This window comes from Bos indicus, chromosome 18 (assembly GCF_029378745.1).
Source record: "Bos indicus isolate NIAB-ARS_2022 breed Sahiwal x Tharparkar chromosome 18, NIAB-ARS_B.indTharparkar_mat_pri_1.0, whole genome shotgun sequence".
NCBI classification, from domain to species: Eukaryota; Metazoa; Chordata; class Mammalia; order Artiodactyla; family Bovidae; genus Bos; species Bos indicus.
The window spans coordinates 8485133-8497546 of NC_091777.1; the positions used below are offsets into that span (position 1 = coordinate 8485133).

Consider the following 12414-nt stretch of genomic DNA (forward strand, 5'->3'; position numbering starts at 1 on the left):
ACCGCAGGAGCCCGTGGAAGCTCCTCCGAGAGGCAGCTGCAAACACCTGCAGGGCCCCGAGAGCAGGGCCGGTGCCGTCACGTGAAGGCCGTCTGTTCCTACCCGGTGCCCTTTCCCCTCCCTCACCCCCTTCATCCCAGAGGCATCCAGTCTGTTCTTGTGGGAGGAGAAGACTGCTTATCATCTGAGAGTGAGTCCAAAAGCCAGAGGGTGTACGGAGATTTTAATCTCTCATCCCCCACTGAGTAACTTTAAAGGGGACAAAAAATTAATTTGCATTTGATCTCTAGCCTCTGTGTTGTATTTTCCATTGTCATTCCATTTCATTTCCAGATTCTTCTTGTTCCAATCTGTACCCTTCGGTACCTGGCAAAATTGCAGTGTTTCTCTTCTTGACTCTATTGTTCCTTCTGCCATCTCTCTCTCTCTTTTTTTAAACCAACTCCCTTGCTGAGGGCATGGTGGCCCACACCTGCACCTCATTACCCCACCTTCTCACACACGTCTGAGGTCCAGGGCAGGGGACCTGGGTGGGCTGGAGACTCTGCAGGCTTCATCACATTCCTGCCTGCTGACCTCACCACACTGGCCTCAAAGAGCTCTGTTCTTTCCAGATTAATTGCACGTCAGCTGTGGCCTCCTGCCCTGGCTGGTGCCAGCCAGTCTGCTGCCCTATCGTCTATTCCCGCCAGCGTCCCAGCACTTCCTTTCTTGTCCCTCTGTTTCCCACCCTGTCGTTTTTTTACCCGTCTCTCTCCCCACAGGGCGTGGACTGCAGTTTCCCGAAACACATTCTCCTCTAGAAATGATGGAAGAGATCCAAGTACGCCTGCTCACTTCCAGTGATTCTCCATGGGGGTGATTCTGCTCTCCAGGGTGCAGTTGGCAGTGACTGGAGACGTTTGTAATTGTCATGATTTGGTGCTACTGGCATCTAGTGGGTCAAGGCCAGGGATGCTGCTAAACATCCCGTGATGCACAGGACTGTCCCCACAACAAAGAATTATCCGGTCCCAAATGTCAGGAGGGGGCTTCCCTGGCTCCTGGGAAAGGTTGAGGGCAGGAGAAGGGGGCGGCAGAGAATAAATTGGTTGGATGGCATCACTGACTCAATGGACGTGAGTTTGCATAAACTCCAAACAGTGAGGATAGGGAAGCCTGGCGTGCTGCAGTCCATGGGGTCACAAAGAGTCGGACATGATCGAGCAACTGAACAACAGAATGTGAGAAGTGCCGGTGTTGAGAATCCCTATAACTACAAGCTCCATGACTGAAGATGGCCTCTGCGTCTTCCTTATTTTGTGACCTCAGCTGGTTGCTGTAAACCACGTTTGTGTCTTGGGCATATGGAGAAACTGACTAAGAGGACCCTAGACACCAAGTTGGAAAGGGAAGATGAGGGAGGTTTGGAAGGGGAGCCACACACCCCAAATACCTTCAAGAGGAACCGCCACATGGTAAGTCCCAAATGACCCTCTGAGGTTCTCTTTCTCATAGGAGAAGGTTGTATTGAGTCCTGCCACCTCAAAGGTCAAACTCTCCGGGATGCCGTGAGCCACCGAGACATTGACTAATAGGTCCTGCCCAAGCTCCAAGTGGTCAGAAGCCCAGGAAGCCTGCAGCCCCGACAGAGCCTCCACGAAGCGGACGGTGATGTTTCTGGAGGGGGCGGAGTTGGTGCTGTCGTTGGTGGCTCGAATCTCCAGGTGGTGCATCCCTGGGCCCGTTTGGCGCTGGACTCCTCTGTCCAGGGTCAGATTGTAGGGGAGCGGGCCCCTCTGCGTGGTGAACTCAGCCAGGGTTGTGTTACCTAGCAGCACGGTGTAAGTCACCCCTGTTCCTAGGTGGAGTAAGAAACTTTTAAGGATGTCAGTAACAACATGCAGTAGATTATACTGAGACAGTTCAGACTCCAGCTGTGAGGTCAGAGTCCACATACACACATAGATGTGGATATAAAGACATATATAAGGGTATATCCTCCCCCAGATAATTAACACGGATCTCTTGAGTATTGGGTTCACAAGTGATTTTTCTTTTGGGGTCCTCACTGCTCACCTGCAAAGTCTTAATTATTTCCATCTCCATGACTGGCCACCTGAAACCCTGCCCAGTGGGAGAACTCAGCCCATTCACATTAAGATAGGGCTCCCTTACAGCTTGCGGGTGCTTGTGCTACCTGGATGCTAAATATTGTGGTTGACTCTTAAAATATGATTTAAGCCCCCAGATTAATATTCTTTCCAATAGAAACCAAGCTAGTGTGTTTCTTGTTTGAGTGATGGTGTTGTTGATGAGGGTGATGATGGTGATGGTAGCCCTCTGAGAACACGAATCTTGACTTTTGTGTTTATGGCTGCCTTCCCCATATCTGGCAAAGAGTAGTCACTCAGTTATATTTGTAGAATGAAAAAAGATTATCTTAAGCTTTTCCAGGTGCACCTAGGTTGCATCTTCAGCCAACCAGAACACCAGAACAGAAAGGAGCCACAAGCACTGTTTAAAGTCCGGTTATAGCTCCATGGAGTTACTGCTCTGAGTGAGGCTCCAGGAGGTGTTAAGCTGGGCTGAGACCTGTCCTCTCCACAGCTCTGTGCCACTCAGTGGCCTCTGTCCAGATCTCAGACTGGACCTGTGCCTTGAGGAAAGACGCTGCTTCGGATGAGGTCAGGTCTTGGTTGGAAGGATTCTCTATGGACAGAAGGGGTGATAGGCAAAATATTTAGCAACTGCCACTGCATGGGCACTAACTAAGTAGAATGATGTCCTGATAAATCAGATGGACACTGTGACCAATCTAAATGGATGCTGTGACCAATTAGAATGGACATTGTGACCAATGAGAAATATTGCTGTGACCAATTGGAATAAATGCCATGACCAATCAGAATGGATACCATGACCAATCAAAATGGACATGATGACCAAGCAGAATGGCCTCTGTAACCAGTCAGAAGGGAAACTGAGCAACCAGAGGTACACCAGCCATAACAGCTGCTGTGGCTGTACCAGTGTGTGCAGCTGAATATTAGCTTGAACTGGGGGCAGTGTGGTTGTGCCAAGCTGGTCAATGCTGGCAGCGCTGAGATGTGCTCAGGCCCAGCTGGCAGCCCTCCCACTACTGTTCACATTCCCTCAACAGGGGGTGGCTTGGAAGTCCATTTCTTGAAATGGGACATGGGCATGCCAAGGATCTTTAGGAGGCTAGTTGCTCTCACTAGTCTTGTGACTTAGGCCAAATTTCTAAACATTTCTTCCATTTCTTCCTTTGTAAAATATACTGGGTGGGCTAGTATATATAAAGCACTTAGACAAGGTTCTGGTATACACTAGGTGCTAGATAAATGAATGGCTAAAAAAACTGACTCCATAAATCATTGCTGTTAGTATTCATTGAAGCCTGGGAGCTGGATGGATAGATTTGGGGCAAATCAAGGTTGCTTTGATCTTGACCATTTCTGCAGACTCACCTCCATCAAGCTCCACCTGAATCCACAGAGGGTCCCCGAAGACTGCCCAGCAGAGAGGGCTGGCTCCTGACATGGTCAGGCCAGAACACCCAGTCACACGGAGCCTCTCCGTGTTGTCTTGAATCATCACTTGCTTCTGAGCCATCACATGCCACTCGCTGGTTGAACACTCAGCAAACACGGTGAAATCCCCGGGGGCTGTGAATTGGTGGGTCACCCTGCTGGACAGACTGCCAGCAACAGTCAGAAAAGTTACCAGTGTTAGGCTCACACAAACACATGCATTCACACATGTGTGCACACATGTACTCACCCACGGCACATCTTCCCTGCTCTGCAAAGATAAAAAGAATGAAGAAAAAGATGCTACACGACCAAGCCAGGGTCTCAGTGTTCACAAAGGTTACATTAAGACTCCCAAAGCAAGTGAGAAGTGGAAGAAATAGCTCTGACTAACCAGGGAGCCAAATATTTGGCCGGAAGTCTGTTTTCTGCCATTTATTGCCTCTGTGGTCCATACAAACCCCCTCTTCGGGCCTTTTTGCTTAGTCTGTAAAATACTGTGCCCAGTCTACCTCTCTGGGCTTTCTTTCCCCATCTGTAAAATGGGATCAGAGTCCAAACATATCAAAACTGTGGCTGTTTTGCTTTTCATTTTCCCGAGGGGACTAATTTAAATCTCTAAAATGGCCTGCAAACATCCCCATCATCTCCCTTCCTGTCCCTCTCCTCATCCCCTGCCACACTCCCCTTCTCTGACTATCCTAGTAAGCTCAGACCTCTTTGCAGTTCATAGGACTTGTCACCTCTTCCCCACCCAAAGGCCAGTAAGCATGCCGTTCTTTGCAGGGAAAACTCCTGCCCTTCTCTCTGCTCATACTCTTGGTCTTCCTTCAGTTCTCATTTTAAACGTTGCCTGCTCTGGGAAGTTTTCCTGGATTCCCTTTACAGACACTGTGGCTTCTCTGCTTCTCCTAGGTGACCTTGCTTATTCCCCGTCATTCTTCTCTGCGGGGCCGTCGGTGCAGATAGTCACTGTCAGTTCCCCCTGTGTACCTGCACCTGGCGTAGCACCTAGCACATAGCAAGTGCTGAGAAATAGTTTACAGAAGCACACAGTTGTGAAAAAGCCTGGAGGACAGTGGCCTGGAGTTAGCCTAGGAGAGCCTGTTTCTCCCGTTAATCACAACTAACATACGGGCAGAAGACAAAACGAAACTATGAGAGGACCCTGAGAAGGAAACTCCAGCAGGCAGACAGGACCAAAGTCAGAAGCTCAGGAGCCATCCATAAAGATGGGGGTTTCCTGCTTTCTTTGTCCCAGTGGTAGCCTGAGTCATGGTACTGCACAGTGAGTAAAGGAAACAAAAACCCAGATAGAAATCCCTTCTGTTAGCCAGGGGACCAGAGAAAGGGGCCTAGGGAGTCTGAGCGTACAGGGGAAATACCCATTTTTTGTTTTGTGTTGTTTATCTCTTCTTCTCTCCCATCCCCATCCCAAGCTATCCTCTCTCTTGGAGCTGCACGGACTGTGTGGGATGATGCAGAAATACCTAAGAGAAAACTGATCTTTCTATCCAGATGAACCATGGAAAGGGGACTGTGGAAGCTGGAGAGTGTAGGGAAAGTCCTGAAAAGGAGAGGGGAGAGCTCCCTGATTCTGTGTGTGACCTAGCATGAATCACGAGTTCACCCATGTGAACATGTGCATGTGCAGAACAGACCCAAAGAAACATAGTAAAAGCCTTTAGTGAAGGACTAAACTGCAGCGGAAACCAGCACCCCAAGTGGCACACGAGTGGAACGGAACCTGACAGCTTTGGAAACTGAACTGGTGTGGGAATCTCTGCTCATAGAAGGCAAGTCAGAATGTGCGATCTGAATCTAATTGGGTTGGTTGTCTGCTAAAACAAAACAAACAAACAAAATATTAACATTTTCCAGAGCATTTTAAAAAGAACCCAGAGTCTTGGAACCTACTACCCAAAACATCCAGAATACAATTCAAAATTGCCTGATACACAAAGAACACGAAAATGTGACCAAATTTCAGGGAAAATATCATCGATATATGTCAGCTCTGAGATGACTCAGATATTGAAATTACCAAAGACTTTAACCCAGGGATTATAACCATGCTCTGTGAAATAAAAGGAAATCCTCTTGAAATGAATGGAAAGATAGACATTCTCAGCAGAAAAGTATAAACCACTAAAAGCCAAATGGAAATTTTAGAAATGAAAAGCACAGTGTATGAAACAAAAGATTCACTGGATGGATTTAACAGCAGAACAGAGATGGAAGAGGGAAAAGTCACCTAACTAAAAGAGCAAGAGGAACTATCCAACCTAAAGAACACAGAGGGAAAAAATATTTAATTTTTTAAAATGAGTAGAATGTCAGCAATCTGTGTTACAATATCTAAAAGTAAAACATTTGTATTATTTTAGCACTGGAGAGGTTGCTGTAGAAAAATATATTTGAAGAAATGATGGCTGAAATTTTTCCATATTTGGCAAAACACATAAATTCAAAGATTCAAGAAATTCTATGAAACCAAATGTAAACAAAAAACAAACAAGCAAAAAAACTTGAAGCATGCCCACACAATTGCTGAATAGCTTGAAAATCAAAAGAATAAAAAGAAAATCTCGAAATCGGTCTGAAAAAAAATGATACACTACATATAGTGAGGGGCTTCCCAGGGCCACTATTGGGAAAGAACCTGCCTGCCAATGCAGGAGACATAAGAAATGTGGGTTGGATCCCTGGGTTAGGAAGATCCCCTGGAGAAGGGCATGGCAACCCACTCGAGCGTTCTTGCCTGGAGAATCCCATGGACAGAGGAGCCTGGAGGACTGCAGTCCATAGGTCACAAACAGCTGGACACAACTGAAGTGACCTGCCTCCCACATAGAGCAAACAGTGATATGAATGACTGTAGATTTCTTTGGAAACTGTGGAGGTCAGAGATACTGAATGACATCTTCAAAGTGTCAAAAGAACTGTCAACACATAATTCTATAGCTGGCAAAAGTATCTTCCAGGAATTAAAGCAAAATAAACACATTATCTGGTGTTTGGTGATGGACAGGGAGGCTGGCGTGCTGTGATTCATGGGGTCGCAAAGAGTCGGACACGACTGAGCGACTGAACTGAACTGATCAGGAATAAAGAAATTCTCTAAGAGACTTTGTTGCTGTAAAATCTACTTTAAAGAAAATGCTAAAGGAAGTTTTTCCAGCTGAAGGGAAATGATATCAGAGGGAGACTTGGAATTTCAGGAATGAAGGGAGAGCACAAGAAAAGGTAAATGTCTCGGTAAATGTAGACTGGTTTTTTCCTCTCAAGTTCTTTGATATACGCATAACTGTTGAAAGGGCTTTTCAGTGTATATAAGTGCCCTACAATTGACAATTATAACATAAAAGATGAAAGGCAAAGGAAACCATATGCTAACAAGGCCTTAACATTTTACCTGAAGTGGTAAAATATTAACTCTAAGTGAATATTTTACCACTGAGAGTTAATAAAGTGAAAGTTTAAATATATATATTATAATCCCCAAAGAAACTACTTAAAACATTATCCAAATAAGTATTACCAAAAAAGCCAATAAATAAGCAAAAATAGAATACTGAAAATATTCAAATAATCCAAAAGAGGGCAAGAAAGGGGAGAAACAAGGAGGAAGTAAACAGAGGGTAAAATAGAACACAAATAACAAAATAACAGACCTAAATCTAACTATATCAATAATTATATCAATTGTAAAAGGTCTAAACATAACAATTATTATGCCAGATGGAATTTAATAGAAACCAAGACTCAACCATATGCTGTCTACTAGATGCCCACTTTAAATATGACAGTATGGCTCAGTTAAAAGTAAAAGGATAAAGAAAGATGTAAGAGTAAACACTAATCAAAAGAATGCTGGAGTGTCCATTATTAATATCAAACAATGTAGATTTAAGAATAAACTAGCTCTAACTCTTTATAGAAATGTGAAGGATAGCTTTGAATCTAGCCCGTTTTTTAGCAATCCATCTGGAAGAAGCAATTTATTTCATTCTCTAAACTCTGATGCCAACTGAAATTGCCCAGGACTAAAAAGCAGAGAAATGGATTTTTTTTTTTTTTCCTGATTTCTCTCTCAGTGATCTTACCCAAGGGAGAAGAGCACAAAGTGGTTTAGTAACTGCTGCCAACAAAGAGAAGCTATGCTCGGAGAACAAAGCAATGGAGACAAGAACTTAAATTTAATAATCCTATGGCCCGACAATTCCACTCCTGGGTATAAGCCCAACAGAAATGTGTACATATGTGCTTGAAAAGTCATTTACTAGAATGTTCACAGCTGTACAAGTTGTATTAATAATAATCCAAATGCAAAACCACCCCTATGCATGTAGCATTGACATGCTAGAATGAATGAATAGATAGAGGAATATTCATACAACAGAGTGTATATGGCAATGAGAAAAAAGAAGCCACAGTTATACACAATAACATGGATCAATCTCAGAAACATGCTTATTGAGCAGAAGTAAGACACAAAAGAAAATATACTTTATGGTTATATTTATATAATCTTCAAACACAGGTCACAGTATTCAGTGATGTTAGAAATCATCCTTAGGGGTGCCCTGGAGGATTTCTAGGGGGAGAATCATGTTTTGTTTCTTGATCTGGATGCTGGTTATATGCCCGAGTTTTTTGTGTAAAAATTAATTGAGCTGTATCTTTTTATGCGCTTTTCTGTACACACCTTGTGCCTCAATGAAAAGTTTAAAAATTAGTTCAAGACTCCCTCACTTACTGATTTGTATACACTGCTTTGACATGAATGGGATACAGCTTAATGGGAAGGGAAGGTCGCCCTCCAGACTCAGAGGTGTCCAGAGGTGACTTGAAATAAAGACCCAAGAATAACGGCAACACCCTGATCTGCCAGTAGGTGGCACTGAGTTATCCAGCACCAGGACAAATTTCACTTTATGCTAATTGTCCCTTAAGGCACTGAGATAATTTCAGAAATGTAGAAAGTTGCCCATGACAAACGAAGAAACAAAACAGCTTGCCATGCAAGTGAACACAAGACACGGAGGTGCAAGGCAAGCATTTAAAGGAGAAATTCTTTGACTTAACTGTTGTTTCGGTTTGAGGTCTGATCCTATCCCATCGTTGTTTAGTCGCTAAGTCGGGTCTGACGCTTTTGCAGCCCCGTGGACTATAACCTGCCAGGCTCCTCTGACCATGGGATTTCCCTGGCAGGAATCCTGGAGTGGGTTGCCATTTCCTTTTCCAGAGGATCTTCCTGACCCAAGGATAGAACCATTGTTTCCTGCGTTGGCAGGTGGATTCTTTACTGCTGAGCCACTGGGAGAGTCCTCCTATCCCATTAACTCAGGTGACTTATCTGGCATGGAGATCAACAGTCCGGTTTGAAAAGCCCACCTTGTACTCTAATGAGGAGTTAAGCAAAAGTAGGAGTCTGTACAAACACATTTTAAAAGAGCATAGTGACATTTATGCAAAGTATGTGACCTCTGTACACTTAAAATTCATGCTATTTTCACATTGTAAATTGAGTGCTGAGGCTGCTGGTGCAGATAAGACAGCATCAGAAATATATATCCTAATGTTAAAAAGAATCATAGAAGAAGGTGAGTGGGTAGTTTCAAGGTCTAACAAATCTTTAAAGTAGACAAAATTGGATTGTTTGGGTGGGGTAATGGTGAAGGGTGTCACCATCTATTTCTTTCGAAAGAGAAGAAAAAAAATACCAGTAGCTTTTACTTACAGGAATGCCCTGAGGGATTGCAAACGTAAAGCATTGCTTATTGCTGTTTCTCTTAGATTATGAAAAAAATTAATCAGAGAATTCCAGAGAGCAGTATGATAAACACCCTTGAATTCAGCATCCTGACTGGACAAATATTTGCATTTTGTCCCACTTGCTCCAGTTTTTAACTATATTTGTATGTTACTAAGATGTCCTTGTGTAACTAAAGAGCTTAGCAGGGCTACAGTCAGTTTTAACTTATGCCAAGTACAATTTGTATGAAATTTGGGGGGTGAAAGATTGTGTAACATAGCATTTCTTGTTTTATGAATGAAATACTAGCAAATGGGAAGAAATTCACAGAATAATGCCTTGGGTATTTCTATCACTTAAACCTTTTTTTCCCCCACAAAGCATCTTCATGTATAATTTGTTTTATTCTGTAAAACTGTTAACACATTATTGACCAGAAACATATTAACAGCACAGGTATTAATTTCTACAAAAATTCCCTGGTCAACAAATGTATTAAGATCGCCATCAATATAAATGGGATAGGGAAGAAAATGGAAACCCAGGTATCATCTCTGATTCTCAAATTGTATCTGGGATAAGAACCCCAGCCTCTGGATGCAGTTTATTTGGCGGCATGGCACGATGCCTGAGACCCCAGAGGATTTCTGAGCTTGAGACCCAGCACACTCACTGGACCGGATCTGGGCTGTGGGTGGGGCTTGCCCTTCGTTTGCCCCACCCCACCCAGGCCTTCCAGGAAGGCTAGGCCCCCAAAGGGCTGGATTCAGAGACCTAGCCCCACGAGGTAGAAACCAGAGATGTTTCAGGGTTAGGTGAGGGGCTTATGGGCCTCCATGATTTCCCTGAGGATCCTTGTTGAACTGGAGCCCCTGAAATGAACCAGAACCCAAGAAGGACCTGGAACTGATGGGTCAGTCCTCTGGCTGGGGCACCCAGCAGGGCAGAATGGAGCTTACCCAGGCCCAGGTAGGACTCTGAAACGTTATGAATTGTGTGCAGCTGCCTTTGGGTTGGGGAGGTTCTGTTCCCTAGAGGAGGCAGCACTCAATGCCCTTGGGCCCTGATGCTGCAAGCCATGTTCTCCACTAGGGTCTAAGAGCCAGGGCTTTGATTCCCAGGCGGTCCTGACTTATCCGGCTGTGCTGCCACTCACTAGCTGCATGGCTTGGGCAATGCTACTAAACCCTCTAAGCTTCAACAGCTTTGTCTGTAAAACAAGATAATCCTTATCTAGCTCAGCACTGTCCAACAGAAACTGTGAGCCATGTGTATCATTGTAAACTTTCTAATGGTCACATTGAAAAAGTGAGAAGGAACAGGTGAAATTAATTTTAATAATTTATTTCCTTTAACCTGATGCTTTTGAACTGTGATGTTGGAGAAGACTCTTGAGAGTCCCTTGGACTGCAAGGAGATCAAACCAGTCAATCCTAAAGGAAATCAGTCCTGAATATTCATTGCAAGGACTGATGCTGAAGCTGAAGCTCCAATACTTTGGCCACCTGATTCGAAGAACTGACTCATTGGTAAAGACCCTGATGCTGGGAAAGATTGAAGGCTGGAGGATAAGGGGACGACAGAGGATGAAATGATTGGATGGCATCACCAACTCGATGGACATGAGTTGGAGCAAGCTCTGGGAGATGGTGATGGACAGGGAGGCCTGGCGTGCTGCAGTCCCTGGGGTTGCAAAGACCTGGACATGATTGAGCGACTGAACTGAACTGAACCTCATAGATCCATAACACTAGCATTTATACGTATGTGTGGGTGCATGCTAAGTCACTTCAGTTGTGTCCAACTCTTTAAGACCCTGTGGACTGTAGCCCAAGAGGCTCCTCTGTCCAGGAGATTCTCTGGGAAAACACTCTGAAGTGGATTGCTGTGCCCGCCTCCAGGGAATCTTCCTGACCCAGGAATCGAACCCACGTCTCATGTCTCCTGCATTGGTGGGTGGGTTCTTTACCACTGGCACCGCCTGGGGACAGCCCATTTCTATGTATAAGCAATATCAAAACATCATTTAGTGAGATATTTAACACTCTTTGGTGGGGAGGGAGCTACGTCTTCAATATTCCATGTGTATTTACATTTACAGCACATCTCAATTGAGAGCTGCCTTATTGCAAGGGCCCAGTAGCTCATATGGTGAGTGGCTATTATATTGGACAGCATAGCTTTAGCTCATGAGGTTGTTGTGAGGATTAAGTGAAATCATGTATGAAAGCTGCTTAGCTGCTCTATTATTAGTAATGCTACTATTATTTTTATTATCCTTATCAATAAAAAACATTCCCACCCCCAGGTGAGCATCTTCCTCACCCCATTACTGACTCCTTGGACAGTGACTCAGGGAAGACTCTACTGAGCCAAGCCGAAAGGACCCGGCTCTCCATGACTGCTGGAGTGACCTTCGCTGAGAAAACCTGTGAACACCGTTCTTCCCATTTCCATATGTATGCCACTTTGTACTGTGGTTTTGCCATGCCTTCTGTCAACAGGTGGAGACTATTTCTCTGGCCTTGGAACTTGCTTTGGCCAATGGGAAAATTAGAAAATGTGACATAGGTACTGATTCAAAAATGCTTGCATGTTGTGCTTTGCTTTCTCTCGTTGCTTGAGACTCTTCTGCCGCCATGCAGCTGAGCCTAGACTAGCCTGTGGGTGACAAGTGACACATGCCACTAGCCAACATCCAGCTTACTGCCAGACGCATGAATGAGGCCTTCCTAGGCCATCCATCTGAGCTAGTCCACACAAGAAAAGCCACCTAGCTAATCCAAAGAACCATGGAAAATAATCACTATTATTGTAAATCACCAAGTGTTAGGTTGTTTTGTTATGCAGCAAAAACTGACTGATACATTCTGAATCAAGGCTCAGAGATACCTCTTACCTGGGTGGGTAGTAGGGATCGAAAATGTGGCCATCTCCCATATTAATTATACAGGACAGGTTTCCGATGTAGGGAGAAAGGAGCCATGTAAGGGAGATGGTGATGTTGTCAAAGATGAAACTCTCATTGGACACCATCAACTGCAGGCCTGCAGATCAAAACACAAATGCCATTTGCTATTATGAAGCAAAATTGCACGTTTCTGTTTAAAACTTACTGTCTTC

General features: G+C 44.4%; 1 protein-coding gene and 1 long non-coding RNA gene across 3 annotated transcripts in view; one reads left to right on the forward strand and one right to left on the reverse strand.

The window, feature by feature from the left end:
- LOC139177035 (uncharacterized) overlaps positions 1-12414 on the forward strand; it is a 116270-nt gene that overhangs the window by 101274 nt on the left and 2582 nt on the right. For both annotated transcript variants that reach the window (XR_011561412.1, XR_011561413.1), the window contains 3 exons: positions 765-1457; positions 4973-6779; positions 11600-11862. This is a non-coding gene — a long non-coding RNA (uncharacterized lncRNA). The remainder of the gene's footprint in view (positions 1-764; positions 1458-4972; positions 6780-11599; positions 11863-12414) is intronic.
- Positions 1-12414, reverse strand: part of LOC109571607 (polycystin-1-like protein 2) — a 107721-nt gene that overhangs the window by 80268 nt on the left and 15039 nt on the right. Inside the window, exons 5-7 of the mRNA XM_070770367.1 lie at positions 12191-12338; positions 3471-3691; positions 1436-1840 (exon numbers count right to left, since the gene is read on the reverse strand). Of these exons, the coding sequence (XP_070626468.1) occupies positions 1436-1840; positions 3471-3691; positions 12191-12338 (774 nt within the window). The remainder of the gene's footprint in view (positions 1-1435; positions 1841-3470; positions 3692-12190; positions 12339-12414) is intronic.